General features: G+C 59.2%; 1 protein-coding gene and 1 long non-coding RNA gene across 2 annotated transcripts in view; one reads left to right on the forward strand and one right to left on the reverse strand.

Moving 5' to 3' along the window:
* Nucleotides 1–387: 387 nt before the first annotated feature.
* LOC117283380 lies at nt 388–3,814 on the forward strand. Its single transcript, XR_004514353.1, has 3 exons — nt 388–1,889; nt 2,181–2,374; nt 3,762–3,814. It is a non-coding gene; the product is annotated as an uncharacterized LOC117283380 (long non-coding RNA).
* Nucleotides 3,815–3,996: 182 nt separating this feature from the next.
* Itga11 (integrin subunit alpha 11) overlaps nt 3,997–17,191 on the reverse strand; it is a 95,370-nt gene continuing 82,175 nt past the window's right edge. Inside the window, exons 18-30 of the mRNA XM_010643305.2 lie at nt 16,964–17,074; nt 16,109–16,194; nt 15,167–15,374; nt 13,447–13,545; nt 12,419–12,495; nt 11,065–11,154; nt 10,224–10,314; nt 8,626–8,739; nt 8,411–8,497; nt 6,827–6,937; nt 6,632–6,727; nt 4,587–4,700; nt 3,997–4,083 (exon numbers count right to left, since the gene is read on the reverse strand). Of these exons, the coding sequence (XP_010641607.1) occupies nt 4,012–4,083; nt 4,587–4,700; nt 6,632–6,727; nt 6,827–6,937; nt 8,411–8,497; nt 8,626–8,739; nt 10,224–10,314; nt 11,065–11,154; nt 12,419–12,495; nt 13,447–13,545; nt 15,167–15,374; nt 16,109–16,194; nt 16,964–17,074 (1,356 nt within the window). The 3' untranslated portion in view covers nt 3,997–4,011. The remainder of the gene's footprint in view (nt 4,084–4,586; nt 4,701–6,631; nt 6,728–6,826; nt 6,938–8,410; nt 8,498–8,625; nt 8,740–10,223; nt 10,315–11,064; nt 11,155–12,418; nt 12,496–13,446; nt 13,546–15,166; nt 15,375–16,108; nt 16,195–16,963; nt 17,075–17,191) is intronic.

A 17,191-nucleotide genomic window follows, 5' to 3' on the forward strand; every position in this document is an offset into this window, starting at 1 on the left:
TGCTGCACGTTTTCTGTTGTTTCATATGCAGTATCAGAGAGACCAGACCAAAGGATACACATGTCCAATTAGGAAGGATGACCACGGTACTGTGTGGTGCTCCTCCTTTTATAAGAGAGGACTATCTGCTTACCACCCTCCTGGAGCCCAGCATGTGTGCCAGGCACTGCTTGGCCCGTGTCTTGCTGAAGTTTCAGAGCCTGGGTATGAGGCTTCCTGCCCTCTGTCTGCACCTCCCTGGCCGATCTCCTGTGCTGCCCTTTGAGGTCCTTGTGGGAGCTGTTGCCCCACTTCAACCTTACATTGGAGCCATGTCATGCTACAAAAGCACGCTGCAGATTTTGTGGTGGACAGCTGGGCTTGACTGCCCTTTGAGAAGAGCCTGGTAGATGTGCACAGTAAGGAAAAGGAGATTTGGGGATCGTTTTTAATCATAAGTAGTAGTGCAGAAGAAAGAGCTGAGAGAGAGAGCACAGGCTGGGTTTTGAGTGAAACGCTGTTCCTACTGCTGGCTGCATTCACGCACCAGAAGCACATCTTTGAGGTGGAGAGCCCTGGCTGCTCTGGCTGGGGGCCATCAGTATTCATGCCTGGAAAGGATCTCTTCCTGTTACAGCCTCCCTGGCATCCTGGGCTTCAGAAGACTCAAGTCACAAGTCTCATTCTGGGAGAACGCGGGCTTGAAGCTCTCATGTGCCATCTCCAGCAGCTCTCGGGGCCTGGTCACGGTTCCTGCAGACCCCTCTGCTGTGTTCCTCCTAGCACTTCGCCCTGCCACATGGGTACCTGGTTTGTTAAGCACCACCTTCCTTTACAAAAGAAAAGCTCTCTAACTCCACTGTCTGCACTGGAAGGATACAGCTTGGGAGCTTCAGCTGGTTATGCACTGCAGAAGGGCAGCTGGGATAGCCTTTGAGAAATGGCCATGAAGACCAAGAGTAGCAGAACGCTACAGCTTGAACAGCTCTCTTAAGCCTGGGTCTGTGAGCTCTCTGATGGAACTCGGGAGCCATGGAGCCTATGGCTCTGCTTAAGGCAGCACTGGGACTGCACTTGGAGAGCTCAGCTCTGGATCACCCTCTCTGAGGCAGCAGCTTTTCCTGAAGCCTGTGAGCCCACATTGTCTAAGCCCACAAAGAAACATAGCTGGATTTGTCCTCTGCAGCTTCTGGCTGGCCTAAACTGAGGGGCACCCTTCCTGGACCTGCTTCCTGCATGACACTGCACCGTGGTACCCTGGGATCTTCTCTGAGAACCACACCCATCCATAGGGGTCCTTCCCAGAGCTCCTGAGTCAGCCTCGAGACCAAGACATCTCGCCCATCTCCTCCTCCAGCTCCTGCTTGGAGGCCTTGCTTCCACTGTACAGCAAGCCCAGGACTTAGAAGTCCTGACTGTGGGGACCAGAGACTAAACCCCTCCATGGGTGTGCTCCTGCTCTGTGCCTCGGTTTTCTGTGGATGTGTTTCCCTGTCCTGTGGCCAGAGAGCTCAGAGCAGCCTGCTTAGAGTGGTGTCCAGGTTGGGCCCACAGTGCTCTCAAAGACTGAACCATTTTTAAGTTGGTTGTATTTTCCATTAACATGGGGTTTAACCCTCCATTCCACCTCAATAATTATTAACTAGCAGATGAGCACCCTTGATAACATCTGTGAGCTGCGATACGTGTTTTAATGTTGACTCAAGGTTGAACTTTGGGCTGCTTGCCTTGAGATGGCAAAATTGTCTTCTAAGACTACACTTTTCCATCCTTCCCTGTCAATTGTGAGTGGAGCCTGACTCCCCTGGCTGAGGATGCTGGGAACTGGATTCCAGAGCACACCCCACCCTGGAGTTCTCTTCTTCCCGACTAGCTGAGAGCCAGACTGACCCTGGGGACAGCAGTGACAGGTTTCATTATGTTAACCCCTTGGTCTTAGTTTTCCGTTCACCTGCAGTTGAGCTCATCTCTCAGCACAAGTTACCCAGGCAAGTTTGAAGTTGTGCAAGTGATGCCCTGGCCCCTCTCCCAGCCAATCTAGCCAACGCCTAGGGCTGGACCCTTTGGTCCTGTCTTTTAAAGCCCCCAGATGATGCTAATGTCCAGCCAGGATGGCAAGAGTGCTTTGCTCCTTCTGTGATGCCTCGTCTGTGTCTGCCCTGCCTGGCCTCTGGAGGCCAGTCCTGACATTTCTCTTTCAGAGTAAAAGGCTCAGACAGGAAGACTTGCTAAGAGATGGTGGAGAGAGCGGAGCGACGTGAGACAAGGGTCAAAGTCTTGCAAGGCACAGGCTTCCCGCCCCTCCACCCTCTGACCACCGGTTAGTTGGTCTTGGTGTCAGCCTCTGGGGTGGATGTGGAGGGAACGGAGCCCCCAGCTGTGCTCTGGCCTACAGGTATGTTCTGTTTAGCCTGCTCTGGTTACGCGGGGCAGTTTTCTGTGAGTGCGCTCTCTGAGATCCCTTGGAGGTATAGGAAACAGGGCATGTCGAGGTGTGGGTTCAATTTTTTGACTGGGTTACCCCATTCTTGAGAGAGATGACTGATAAGGGATATCACAACTTTTCCTCAGGCTTCTGACTAAGGTCTCGATCTAACAGGGTTTGCTATTCGTGGTTCAATGCCCACACTCTGTTTTGATTTTACTGTGCAACCAACCCAGGGCCATCTCTTCTCCTTTGGTTCTGAGCTCTGGGAAAATAAGATGAAATAATTGTAAGGTTGTGTGTGCTGAGGTTGCAAGAGGTGAACGGCTCTAGAACAGTGTGGAAAGCAGGAGCTCGGCAGGAGGGTCGGCATGGAGGCCACATCTGGAGTGGACCCTGGCACATTTGGGTTCTCCCCGTGTGTGCTGGCTGAGATGGAGTGGGTGCCCCTTGGAGGGTGTGTCGGAGGGAGCCTCGAACCCATTCCGGATCTCAGGCAGAAGGGGAAGGAAGGGCCCCTCCTCCCCGCCCACCCTCGCCTTGAGTGCGGCTGAAGAACAGGATGGCAGTGCCTTGGTGGTTTGTAAACACTTAATTTCTTAGGAATATTTACGACATTTGAGGTTGTATGCACAGGGGAACAGATGCCTTTAGATGCCTTTGACAAATTCCTCTTTCATTTCTACTTCAAAGAAAGGTTAAGGCATGAATTACTCAACCGGGCACCTGCATGCTCCTTGTCCTCAGGGTGCCTTCGAGGCGCAGGTCCCATGGCCTGTGGGTGGGCGGATGAGATGGTCACCACCCAGCCGGCACAGGTGCAGGGTCCTTGACAGGCAGGTGAGATTCAGTGCATCCCAGAGAGGGCCCCTCCGCAGCCTGCTGAGCGGCTCCTGCCTGGCGGGGCAGTGCGCGCACTGAGGTTGATGCTGGGAGGGGGCTCCCGCCCTCACCTCTGCCAGGGTGCAGCCAGGCCAGCAAGTCTGTGCTGGCAGGGCGGGGAAGGCTGCAGGAGACAGGAGGGACTGTGGTGGGGCTCGGGGTCGAGTCGCCCAGTGAGGTACCTTGGAACAGAAGCAGCTGGGAGGGAGGGCAGGCAGAGGGCGTGGGCGCTGCAGGGTCAGAGCGGTGTGTCCTGGGTGCCACCTGCCTGCGTGACATCTCTGCCTCCCTCAGTTGCTCTCCGTCCTGGCCTGCAGCTGGGCCAGTCAAGCCTGTGGTGGTGGGGGCCGATTGGCAGGGAGCATCAGGCTTGTCTCTAGGGAAAGGCTGGGTGTGACCTGGGCCACCCACGAGGGTATCGCAGGCCGAGGTGCAGGGCGGTTCGTATTTACACTCTTCCTCTGGGCTCCTCCAGAGGCGGGCCTGATTGCAGACTGCTGGTCCGTGGCATCTGGGCCCACAGCACCCTTCCCAGAGCCTCGACGGGGCGGCTCCTCAGCACCTGCTGAAGTTCCTTCCCAGAGGGAGCAGGAGCCACGCTCGAGTTGAGGTCAAGTGCAAAGCCAGCGGCATCCTCTCCGCTCCAGCTCGGTGGGGCCGTGGGCCTGGGCCCGCACCCACCTGGGCCGTGGTGGCCCCATCAGCTCCAAGCCTTGTCCAGGGCCTCACTCTAGCACTTTGGGGCTGGGGTCTGTGCCAGGCTCCCTCTTGCGCTTGGCACTTTTAAAGAAGCCCAGCTGTAGGAGGCAGGGGGGAGTCTCAGGGGTGTGTGGCGTGGACAGGCCACCTCCCCAGAGTGTCCCTGCACACCCGTGACTCCTCCCCGGGGCTGTCACAGACGGACCAGGGCTCCCAATCTCAGACCAGAGACAGGGAAGGGCTTTGGTGGGTGACCTGCCTGACCTTGCTGGAATTTTGGGCAGATGGGAATGGAAGGAGAGGCAAGAGAAAAGGAGAGCGAAGGAAGGCAGGGGAAGCTGATGGGGGTGGAAGGGAAGAGCAAGGGAGAGCGGGGAAGGCAAGGAATAGAAAGGGAGTGGAGGGGAAGGGGAGAGGGAGACGCGAAGCGGGGAGGAGCAGGAAGAGGAGAGCAAGGGAGGGGAGGCAGGAGAAGCCCTGTTTAGGGCTCTCAGAGGGCTGGGTCTCGGTGGGGTGCCCTCACCCATCTGCCGGTTCAGCGAGGCCCGGGTGGGTGCAGGCTGCCAAGGACAGGAGGGCACGCTGTCCCCTCGGGCCTCACCTTCCACAGAGCCAGGACCAGCAGGGCGAGCAGCAGGAGGCCGCCCAGCGTGCTGCCCAGGACGATCCAGATGGGGACCTGCGAGTCTTCCTGCTTGGAGATGCCGAAGGTGACCTGCAGGGAGGGGCCGGGCTGGCAGTGTGCTCTCCTGGGCTGGACTGCACAGGAGCTGGGAGCCTGCCGCTTCCTCAGGGAGGTGCCGGGCCAGTGCCCCCCGAGCCGGGTGAGGCCGGCCACCGACCGCCTCAGCCTGGCCCCCGTTTCCAGCCCCCACTCCGTGTACGGCTACCCCCTCTCTTCCTTGCTGCTTCCTCCCCAGTTCTCAGAGGTCCCAGTGTTGGCTTGACACGTGCTGTCCCCAGCCGTCTCCTGCCCTGGGGACTCGCCTCATATGGGGATGGCAGGCTGGCACCTGGGCCTGTAGCATTCTCAGGGGCCCAGGAAACTTCGTTGCTTTTAAAATTAGAAGAAATAATGAAGGTAATCCAGCCTGCCTTGTACAGTGGACCCTTGGCTTATGAACTCAGTTTGTTCGCCAGGGCTGGTTGTAACTCATGTTGGTCAGTTGGAGGCTCAGGGTTCTCTACACAGCCTTCAGAGTCTCTCTCCTATACACGGGCAGATCTGTGTCCACAGAGAGACATCAGCCCAGGATTTCTTAATCCCAAACAGGAAAGGATGTTGTAATGTTCCTTCAGAACTCTTTAAGGCTTAAATCTGTATCTGAGACCATCTGGAAGCACAAGCAGCGGCATTTAGGTTGTAACTCAAGGCTTGGTCGTAAGTTAAAACTAAAAGTCCAGTCATAACCCAAGTTGTTCATATGTCAGGCTGGTTGTAACTGGAGGGTTCACTGTATTCCTGTTTATATCATCACAGTTGCAAAATAAAATGTTTAGTGCTTCTTCCAGGTGGAGGAAGGGGTTCCAAAGGCAAGAGAAGTTGGGGCCGTGGAAGTCTCAGAGCAGCCTCGGTGAACTCACCCTGTCCCGTGGCTGTGACTGCCCAGTGCCCACACTCAGGTTTCTGCTGAGTCTGTGACCAGTGCGGTGTCTGGCCGGCCACCCGGTGCCCCATCTTCCCCCTGCCTCACTCCGGCTCAGGCTCCTCACTGTCGGACCCAGCGGGACCCAGCCGCCAAGCCCCCAGGACACCTGGCCACCTCTGGCTCTGAGCACCCTCGTGGCTCCCTGCTCCACCCGGCCATGCTTCCTGCGCAGCAGCCCTGGGGATGCTTGCAGAGTCCCCAGTCTTCCCCCGTCGTCCTCACTGACAGGGAGTGGTGTCCGGGCTGTGCAGCCTACCTCCCTGCTCCCCAGACGCTGTCTTCCCCCTGGCCTCTGTCTGGTGTCGTTTTAGGGAGAGGCTTCCCCACTTCCCTTGTAACTGCTGACTGCCCTTCTGCATGTTTTGGGAGCCTGTCTCCCCTCCACATTCATTCTAATATTCTCCCTTGTGTACCTTTGTGTCCCTGCAGATGGGGACCTTGCTGTGCCTGCCCTGCACATCTCTCACAGCCCAGGGCAAGGGGGCTGCATCTGGGGGTGCTCTTCACAAGTGAAATGAGGCCAGAGAGCATGAGGACACGGGTGGGGGCTGGAGTAGGAGAGAGACGTCACCTAACAGAACCCTGCTGTGGAGAGAGGGTGGTCGGGGGTGGGGGGCGCATCTCGGTAGCCCCTGTGCTGGGCCCTTGCTGCCCTGCCTGGGGTCCATCCGCACTGCTCCCTGCTGTCCTGCGCTGGCTTCCTGTTTCTGGGATGCGGCCACTGGAGGGCAGCAGAATCCCACATCTGCCTTTATCGCAGAGGCTGCAAAGCTCTGCCAGCCCAGATCCCGGCCAGTGCTGCGTGGACATCAGTGCTTGGGCGCTGGGTCGGGAGGATGGGCTTGTGGGGCTGCTCTGTCACGCTCAGCGCCCCTTGGCTTGGGGGGCGTTGTTGAGGCTGAACAGTTAGGGGCCACTGATGGGACAAAAAGCTGGGCCTAGTCTCACCTTTCCCTTGCCTGCCCCTTCTGTCTCGGGGAGGGATCTCGGGGCTCACCTGGCGGCTAGGGTCCACCTCTCGGAAGATGAAGGGGCTGTGGAACTGCCTCTGCAGGGCCGCGTTCACCGTGATCTTCAGGGACCTGAACTTGAGCTGGAGGAGCAAGGCCCGGTGGGAAGCTGGCTCCTAGGGAGGCGCCCTGCAGCCACCCTCCCTGCCAGCCATTGGCCCACCCACCCGGGCCGCACTTACTGCCTTCAGGGACCTCAGCCACAGGTTCCCCAGCAGGTGGAAGTTGACCTCCTGGTTGGGGTCCAGCTTCACATTGCAGTTGATGGAGACCACGTCAGAGTTGCTGTGATTCTGAGAGGGAAGAAGGGCTGCGGTGAGTGGGGGACACAGCCAAGGGGCTGTGACCTGGAGCGGCCTGGTGCTTTGCCTAAGCTCTGGGGAGGGACGTGGGGTGGGGTGACAGGAGATCGGGGTGGCTAGGAGCCTCATTGATGCTCCTTGACCTTGTGCACAGGGCCCAGAATGGGTGAATTACAGGGGCAGAAGTCTGAAGTTTGGTTTATCATTAAGGAATCTATAAACATCATTATTACCCTGTGACTAAATCAAAATGAAACGCGAGATGGCATGATGGGCCACGCCTATAAGCCCAACACTTGGGAGGCTGAGGCAGGAGGATGGCTTCAAGTTCTCAGCCTGGGCTACATAGTGAGTTCAGGACCAGCCTGAATTGCATGACAAGACCATGTCTCGAAAAATTTTTTAAAAAAATTAAAGGAAAAATGATACAATCACTGCAACAGATGCAGTAAGAGTATTATAGGAAATTCAGCTTCTGTTCATGATATTCAGCTGGGGAACTTCCTGCATCTGATTAAAGGGAGTGTGGCTGTCTGTATGTGACAGCAACTATCATGCTCCCTTAAAATCAGGGCCAAGGCAGTTCTGATCATCCGGTCATTCTATTTCTGCAGCCTAGGAGGCTCTGGCCAGAGGAATGTGGCAGGAGAAGCAATTTATAAGGACTGAATGGAAGGGCTGGAGATTTAGCTCAGTGGTTCCACCGCTTGCCTCAAAAGTGCAGGGTCCCGAGTTTGATCAGTGGTACAAAAAAAAAAAAAGGGACTGAATAGAAAACCCAAACAAACCTCCCAGCAATCAGAATTTCCAAAGGTCAGGCTATTGGTGTGGCTGGCTTGCTGCCCCACCCCAAAGTGCAGTACACTGAAAAAGGGCTCTGTGTGAGGCCCTGGTTTGGGAAGAGAAAGCTGAAGTGTCCAGATGTTTGCCTGGGTGAGGAGTCTCAGGCATAGGCTGAGAAACTGGTACCTGCAGCGTCAGGCGACCCTGGCAGGGCGACCCGGAGCCAGCAGATGCCTTAGTGGGGTCTCAGGCTGGAGGTGGGGTGTGGGCTCTGCTGGCTCTGCCCCTTCTCTGCTCCCTGGTCTTGCTGACCCTATCAGCCAGGTGCGAGGCCTGGTGCTGTGTCTGTCTCCCCTCTCCTGTGAGGTGATTCCTCTTTCTTCCTCCATCCAGGTTAGGCACGTGGAGGTGTGAGGAAATGCTCCTGCTCTCGAATGCACACACTTTCTCTGTGTCTTTTTAAGACAGGGGCTCCCTGTTTGCCCAGGCTGGTCTGGAAATCAGTGCCCTACAGCAATCCTCCTGCCTCAGCCTCCTGAGTAGCTGGGACTACAGGTATGTGACTGCACCCACCTCAATAGAGTGTTTTTGACAAACTCTTGGCTGGGAGAGAAATGGGCCCCTGCAGCGGGCAGTACCCCTCTCACCCTGTCCTCTGGCTCTTGGTCTGGGAGCACTTACCAGCTGTAGGAGCTGACTCAGGTCCTCCTCCATGGGGGTGGGCCGGTACTCGGTGGTGTTGCCCCAGATGTTACAGGATGAGTTCGCCTGCGTGGGAGACACAGACTGGTCCTCGGCCTCCTGGATGTCTGTCTCTGCCTCTGCCCTGGCCCTGGAGGAGGGATGAGTCTGGGGACCTGGGGACCCCACCCCTGCTGGCCTCGGGAGCTTGGTACCTGGTCGGTGAGGAAGTCCCTCAGCACTAGCAGGCGGTTGCCGCCCCTGGTGGCGACGGGGACAGTGATCTTCATCGTCACTCCGTGGATGGGGAAGAAGCCCAGGTTCTGGATCTGCGCCCGCCGAAGAGAAGAGCGGGTAGGTGCGGTCAGCGAAGAGGGGGCTGGGGGAGTGGGCCACGGCGGCCCCTTGGGCCCAGCATCCTCACGACAGCCGCTGCAAAGCTGCCGCATCCGGGTCCCAGCCAGGCTGAGTGGACGTCAGTGCTGGGGCACTGGGCCCTGTCACGTTCAGTGCCCCTGAGTCTGGGGGCCTTGCTGAGGCCGAGACAGGGGCAGATGACCCTCACACGTGTGCACAGAGTGATTTGCACACATGAATCCAGCCCCGCTCTTCTGGGACAAAGCCTGCTTGTCACCATGTGTGAGCTCTGACCATCTGCTGCACCTGCTTGCCAGTACCTTTTTGAGGATTTTTGCATCTATGTTCATTAAAGAGATTGGCCTGTCGAGAGGTGGGCCTTCTATCTAAATCCATGAAAAAAGAATCTTTTGGAACCAAGCCCATGGGATTACGAGACTTGAGGGCCCCCAGAAAGTCACTGAACACCTGCTGCTCTGTTTCCTTTCTTGGACAATTGCTCCCTCCCTCAGCCCAAGCCCAGATTCAGCCACAGCCTCTCTTGCCCCTTCCTGCCGCCCCTTAAAGCTCTGCCTGTGCTTACAATATGTGGTCCGGTCTTGTTTCTACCACCTCGGTCCGAAGAGCCCACTGGGTAATATGAAGGCTGGGCGTGGAGAAGCGACTGCCACTGAGGTGGTGATGACATTGACCGGGGAGGGGCGCAGACAGCGAGGGTCCGGAGTGCCTGCTCCGACAGTGGCACAATGCTCCTACACAAGCGGGGCTTTGGGCTGGTGCCATGCAAAGCTGTGTGGCCTCGGGCAGGTTACCAGAGCTGTCTAGGACAGGGCATGCAGCCCCGCTCCCCTACAGCCGTGGATGGATAAACACAGGCCAGGCTGAGGGTGGTCTCTGCACAGAGTTTGCTAAGTTGCCCTTTTGCCTGAAGGGTAGAACCAAGACAAAAAGAGCCCACCCCACTTCTGAGCCTCCCTTACAGATAAAGCACAAGGCTTTGGACGATGAGAGGTAGCTGGAAGTATGAGGGATTGCCAGGGAGTAGGGAGAGGGCCTGCTGCTTGGAATCAGAATGTGATGGCTGGAGCTGCAGCCACCTGGAGGTGTGAGGTGAGCTTGAGGCTGAGGGCAGTGGGACAAAAGGCCTCCTGGATGATTTGGGAAACTGTCAACTCTGGACTTCTTTAATGGGGGAGTGCCTGCTGTTTACATCATTGTGTTTTACTATTTAAAAAATTTGAGGCAGGCACCCCTAATCTTCTCTGGTACACCCCTCAGTCCTGCCTCGTTCTTTGTGATGACCAAGAACTGGAGAGGGGAAGAAACTTGCCAGAAGTCGCTCAGTGAACACATGGCAAAGCTGAAGCCAGACTCTAGCCATAGGGGATGATTTCTGAGTCCTCCCCGCTGTAGGGTCCTCGGCCCCAGCCTCCACCTGGCCACCCCTGAGCCATACCTTGAAGACGCAGCTGAAGGGAGGCCCGAAGCCGTCGTACCTCTCCAGGGAGCTGTTGGCCTTGACCTCGTAGTGGCTCAGGCTGCTGCCCCTGTGGACAGGAAGGACAGCGTGGCACAAAGCACTGTCACTGTCGGCTGGACAGAGAGCTGAAGGAGGGGTGCGGGGTCTGCCTCCCCAGACCACAGGGACCAGGGCTCCTTGGTCCTGGATCCTGGGGTCCAGCGAGGACCGGGTTGCCGTCAGCCCGCATCTGCTGCATAGGGTGATGAGAGTCACGGAGCCAGCTACCAGCCTCTTTGCCCACCCACTGTGCCAGCCTAGCCTCTGGGTGGCCTTGGGGGTCTTGCCCTGCCACCCTGTGTCCTGGGCAGTCCCCATCAGCCCGTGAGGGAGGCGCGTGACTTTGTAGTGGACGAGTTGTGTCCCAGCGACGTTTTAGAACTGGTGCAAATGGTGACACACGGCACGTGGACATTTTGCAGATTTGTTGAGACGGGGTTTTGCTCTGCAGCCCAGGCTGGCCTTGAACTAGCAGAGATCCTCCTGCCTCAGCTTCCCGAACTCTGGGATTACAGGTGTGTGTGCCACCACTCCCAGTTTTGTAGCGCTTTTAAGTCCTATTTTAAAATTCTCTTACTATTTTAAAACCCTCTTATTGCCTATACTGGGGTGCTGTACCTCCCACTGGTCCCTGCCCATGCCAGGAGCTTGGGCCTGGGTCTCTCCTCCCCCAGGGGGTGGGGGCTGCACTCTGACCCCTGGGGAACACACCCAGCACCCCTCAGTGCCTGCACTGCACCTAGTCTCCTCCCCACCGACCTCCCTCACTGGTGCCCACCTGGTGAAGAGGACGTCTGCCTCGTACTTGAGGTGGAAGCGCAGAAGGGCCGTGTTGTCCTCCTTCGTGCTGTCCTGCTCGTCACTGTCACTGTGGGGACACAGGCTCAGGAAGGGGCCCTCCCTGCCTCCCCCAGCTCCCCTGCACATCCTGGCTGCTCGAAGCACAGGAGGGACCTGAAGCAGCGGGAGGGAGCGGCGGCTGGCTTAGGGCAGGGAGGGCGACACCCGCGTCTGCCAGTAGCCACTTGCTGTGTCCCAGGATGACGGGGTCCTTGCTGCCGCCTGCCCTGGGGAGGGACAGCAGGGTGCGCCTCTGCCCCTGACTGGCTGCTGTGACTCCGGCTGCTGTCCCCAGGGTGCGGAAGGTGGCGAGGGGGCCTCCGGGCCGCCCAGCAGCGTGTGGTCCTAGTCACTGTGACTCCCCAGGGCGGGAGCTCGTGTGGGCGAGGTGGGACCCTCCGTCTCTGCTTCTCCCCCACCCTGGGCTTTCCCGGCTTTGACGCTGAGCCCTGAGAGGTGTTCAGTGAGGAAGGGGGTCCCTGAACCACAGACACCCAGACTAGGCCGTGCAGGCGAGTGGGGTTGTGCTTTTGGGGGGCAGGAGGGCCGGGAGCCACAGAAGTGTGCACCGGCCACAGGGAGGCTTGGGGTCCCTACCCCTGGGACCCCTGCCGTGTGGGCAGGGAGTATGGTGTGTGGTGTGCTTGTAGCATCTGTCTCAGCCGAGGATCCTGGCCGTTTCTGAGCTCCAGAGCAGACAGGGCCCCCATGCCCCACAGGAGGGATTGTGTGTGAAAGGAAGTACGTTTGCTCCCGCAAGGAAAGGCCTGGTGGGGACAACTCAGCAACCACCTCCACGAGGCCTGGGGCCCGATGGCCCGCGTGCAGTGGGATGGTCTCTTAATGGAAGCATTTCCAGGGAGAGGGAGGGTAACCAAAGCTCAGCTCCCAGTTGGACCAGTTACATGCTGTGTGTGGCTGGGAAATTCACTCAGCCACTCCGAGCCTTATCTTACCTGTCACTCGGAGGGTGGTGTGGGCATAGCCCTTGCTTTGCTGAGTTTTGGTTTTTGTTTGTTTTTTGAGACAGTCTCACTATGCAGTCCAGGCTGGCCTCAGCCTCTGAGTGCTGGGATTACAGGTGTGCGCCACCACGCCCGGCTTTGCTGGTCTCTAGAGCTGGCTGTGAGGACTGCTGGGCACCTACACAGGGCTCTCAGGCTCCCCAGTGCACTGCCACATAGGAGGGATGCGCATCGCTGCTAATATCCCACTTTGCCTGGCCTGGGCCCCCAGCTGGGGCCGGAGACAGAGCTCGGAGCAGGTGGGGGAGGCGGGAGGGCTGAGCCTACCTGCCGGAGCTGAGCTGGATCTCCAGGTGGTGCAGAAAGACAGACTTGCTGAATTCGAAGTCCAGCCGGAAAGCTACCTGCAGGAAGGGCACAGAGGGCCTGTCCTATGGCCCGGCCTGTGACCCTCACCCAAGGTCATGGGAGAGAGAGACAGGGTCTTCCTATGTGGTTCAGGTTGGCCTTGAACTCACAGAAGTTCTCCTGCCTCAGTCTCCCGAGAGCTGGGATTACAGGTGTAAACCACTCTCCACTACCTTCCCTTGTTTTTAATAAGTCAGCTAGAAGGCAGCCGAGCTGGAGTCCTGGCAGGACTTTTAGGGTATAGGGGAGCTTATGGTGTAGGATGGGGGAATCACCACCCACTACAGGGGTCATAGCCACCTGCAGGTTCACGGGGCCCTGGCTCCCTCATCCTGCAGCCCAATGCCACACTGCTGGCCTGGTCATGGGGAGAGGCCCTGACCCGGCCATGCCTGACCCCTCACCTCCTGCCGCCGTACTTGGGCATCATGATGGGTGCTGTGCCAGCCCTTCTGCCCCCCAAGTAGCCGGGAGTCATCTCCCAGGTGTTTAGGGGCCGGGGGTGTTGTGTGGCCGCTCACTCCGGATTCCAGGAACCCTGGACTTAGGTCTCATGGGGAAGCTCTAACAAGGAGCCCCAGCCCACACGCCCTTCTCCTGGGAACACCGCCGCCATCTGGGCTGCGCCCCTCAGCTCCCCTCCCTCTGCTTCCCATCTACAAGCAGCTTGGCCTCAGGTCTGCTCTGGGGCCCTCTGTGGCTGCCCAGTGCCCAGGGCTGATGACCGGACGCTCTCCCGTCTGCGTCCTGCCGGCCTCGGTTACTCCCAGCCTCCTCCCCATGGTGTCAGGGGCCCAGGCGCGGTGACAGAGGCTGCCAGTGTGAAGCCTGGGAGGGTAGGGGGAGCAGGACCAGCCCGGGCCTGGGGCGCGGGATGTAGGGAGCCTCATATCAGGGCCCTTTTGCCTCCTGCCCTGCGCCCCGTCGCCTGCCCACTGTCCTCCAACCTTGGCCTTGGCCCTGAAGAAAGGGTAGCTGACGTTGCAGACTTTCTTGTGCAGCCTCCGTTCCTCGTTCACGCACTCGATGCTGCTGTCCGAGTCATCCTGGGTGGGCAAGGGCAGCAGGCCAGCAGTGAGGTGGGGCCACCGCAGTGCCACCTCACTGCCCACTGACCCCAACCCGAGGGTCACTGCCTGTCGCCCACTGCCTGTGTGAACCCTGGCAATGGCCTCCTGGGACTGTAGAGGCCCCAGAGGCCGAGTGGCTGATACCAGGGTGGGTTTACCCTTGGCAAGGCGGGCGAAGAGGGGCAGGTGCCCAGGGCCTGTGCTGCCATCCTTCTGACTGTGCCTTACGGGTGGACGGCAGCCCAGAGGGGAGTCCCTGGCTCAGATCGCAGGACAGTGGCGCGGGGTGGGAGGTGGGGAAACTCAAGGCCCACTCGGGGCCTGTGCTCTGTCCACCTGGAGTGTGAAGGCCACTGTCCCGGCCCTGGCTTCCTGCCTCCCCCTGCCTCCATGTCAGGCTGAGAAAGTATCTCCTGACACTGTGACATGCAGTTGTGTGGTCTCAAGTGACTGTAACTCAGAAAAACACTAAGCAGCCGTGGGCTGATCCCTTGGCCAGGCAGTGGGCATTTCCTGGGACTCCATGTCTCCCCTCTCCAGGGAAACTGTCCCTGGGCTTGGTGGCTCCTGCTGCCACCACAGGGGCAGGCACTGGGGCTAAGGACCCTGCTGGGCTGGCTCGGTGCCCTGGCCACAGGGACGGAGGGTGAGGGTGCCACACAGCGCCAGGCTTTCGGGGCTGCTTGCTCACTGGTGCCCCACGAAGGAGACAGCCAGGCTGAGTGCCCCCATGTGTCCCAGGTCATGCGGCCCCTGGGCAGGAGCAGCTCTGAGAGACAGCGACAGCCACTCTGTCACCCAGGTGTTGTCGGGCCACTGCCACAGCTAGGCTCATGCTGGGGGACACTGAGAGCCCAGCTGAGGACACGGAGCCCAGTGAGGAGGCAGGGCCAGGCCCGCGGCCCACACCCTGCTCAGCCTCCCCTCCGGGCTCCTCCCGGCTAGTGTGGTCTCAAGGAGGGCAGCAGAGGTGCGGACAGCAGGCCTGATGCCTTCACTCCTGACACAGGGCTCCACGAGGACAGAGACCGGTGAGGACGAGGCTGCACTTGGGGCCCTAGGCCCCAGCATGCACGCTAAACAGGGATGCCAGGTCCCCTGAACAGACAGGTCAGGCCCCTGAGATGGGCACGCCCTGCGGGCCGGTACGGGGTTCCCTGCTGCCGTACTCACAGCAGAGTGCAGGAGGCCGTGCCACAGAACTGTGGGACCAGTGGCGGTCCTCTTCCGCCCTGTGGGCTTCGGGAAGGACACCAGAGAGGTGGCACGGGGACTGCGCTCTGTCCCACAGCACAGCTCTGGGGTCAGCTGCCGGGCAGCTGGGCAGCACACGCTGCCACTTATGTGCTCTGTGCAGGCCAGAGAGGCTCTCCCCCGCCTCAGTTTCCCTCTCTTTAAGATGGGGGCCCCCACTGCCTCCTGAGCTGTTGGCACAGGCTGTGCGTGGCTGGCCCCGCAGCCGAGCCTGGCAGAGCTGAGGGGGGAGAGGAGGTGGCAGCCAAACGGAGCCCGGAACGAAGTCGGGACAGGAGCAAGGGGAGGGCCGACCGCACATCCGGTCCCCGCTGAAGGGCGCAGCAGGGCGGCCCGGCCTCACCTTCTGGATCAGGCTGGCGAACTGCAGGTTGGGGGACTGCGAGATGTTCAGCACCGCACTGTAGGCGTTCTCGCCCCTGTTCTCCAGCGTGGCCTCCACTGCCACTCGCCGCCGCGTGCTCTCTACGATGAAAACGGTGGTGTCAAAGGACAGCGTGTAGGCCGAGCAGTCCTGCGCGGGCTTCCTCAGCGCCCTCTGGCAGTACTCCCTGTGGGGCAAGACCGAGGGCGTCAGGCAGGGCTGCAGAGGCTGCGCCGGGGCTTGGTGCAGGGAGTGTTGGGGGCACAGCTGCCCGGAGAAGGGGCTGGGCGGCAGCCCCGCCAAGCGCTCACTGTTCAAGGCCACCTCCTGCTTTAAAGGCCCCTGGTCTTCTGACCTCACTAGTCACGGGCCATTTCTCTACTGCGTTTCCCTTCGGCCTTGACTGCTGGGAAGCTCAGAACTAAATGTAGAGACAATCTTGATGATCAGCCTGTATGATTAGAATATATATTTTTGTCTTTTCATAAGGTCTGGCTGTGCTATTTCTTTTCTTTTCAAGACAGGGGCTTGCTATGTTGTTCAGGCTGGCTTTGAACTCACAGTGTAGCCCAGGCTGTCCTTAACATTGAAGCGATCCTCCTGCCTCAGCCTCCTGCGTGCTGGGATCACAGGTGTGTCCCATCACACCTGGCTCCTCAGTATCTATCAGGATCAGAAAGTTCAGGAGTCCAGCTAGGGCCCTGGGAACCGCCTCCTCTGGGAGTTGCAGGATGGACGTCCAGAGCGCCGGGTCCCCTGCCTCCCCTCTCTACTCTGTAGTTTAGATTTCCTCTGCGAACACAGCTGTAAGAGCTGGGATCAGACTTGCGCTCATTTTAACACAGCAGGGAGCTAAGGCCAGCGAGGGATCACAGGAGCTGCCAGGTGGCCCGGAGGCCCGGCAGGGACGGGGACACTCACATGGCTGTGGGCAGGTCGCTCCGGGCATCCAGCACCAGGTCGGGGACACAGTGCTCATCCTCACTGCAGCCGTTCCAGAAGGGCACCTGGGCCAGGGAGAGCCAGGTGAGGGTGGTGGGAGGGGCCCTCTGCCCACAGCACAGTCCCAGGAATGACCCCCTGCTGCGGGGGCCAGGACAGAGGGTGAGGAGCACAGCTGCTGCCCTCCACGAACGGGCAGGTTTGCTGTGTGCACAAAGAGCTGTGTGGTGCATTGTGCACAAAACCAAAGCTGTAGAAATATAAGGAATAGGGGACAGAGAGGAGGGACTTAGGGGACCTGTAGGTGGCCAGAGAAGGCTTGGAGGAAGTGACAGTGGGCCACGCTCTGGAGGGTGACCGAGTGGTCAGTGGGGCAGGAGGTCCAGGAGGAAGGGACAAAACTCAAGTGTCCAGTGGCGGGCTCTTGGAGGGTGCCTGGATCAAGGGGTGCTGGACTCATCGGGTTCATCCCCTGAATGGTTCTGAGCTGGGTGTGCTGGTAGGAGGTTGGGCCTGGGTAGAGGTGGTCACTGGGCGTATGTCCTTGGAAAGGGGACCTCTTGTCCCTACCCCTCCCTTCTCTCTGCGTCCTGACTGCCGTGCTGCTTCTGCCCTGGAGCAGCTGACCATGGCCTGAACACACCGGAGCTGTAAGCCAAATAAACCTCTCCCCTTTAATTTGTGGTGTCAGGTGTTCTGTCTTAGTGACGGGAAAGTAACTGAGGACCTTGGGACAGGAGGTGGAAAGGTCTTTGGCCCTCTAGATCTGGGGCTTGGAGAGGTCAGGTGGGGTGGCGTGTGCCAGGGGTACAGGCCCTGCCTGCCAGGCCGTACCGAGACTCTGAGCGTGGTGGGCCAGCCATCGTCCAGCACAGGGCCGTGCTCAGGGTCCTCCAGGGAATACTCGACCGAAAAGGCCACCGGCTTCACATAGTCAGCAGTGTCCTGGGGCGGGGGCAGGGTGAGGGAAAGGAGAGAGAGGCGGCATCGTTACCTGGGTCAGGGCCACTGCAGCAGAACCCCCGCCTGCTGCATTGGGAGGGAGGGAGGGCGGGCGCATGG

Source organism: Fukomys damarensis, unplaced genomic scaffold, assembly GCF_012274545.1.
Source record: "Fukomys damarensis isolate Sample0158 unplaced genomic scaffold, DMR_v1.0_HiC HiC_scaffold_25, whole genome shotgun sequence".
Lineage (NCBI taxonomy): Eukaryota > Metazoa > Chordata > Mammalia > Rodentia > Bathyergidae > Fukomys > Fukomys damarensis.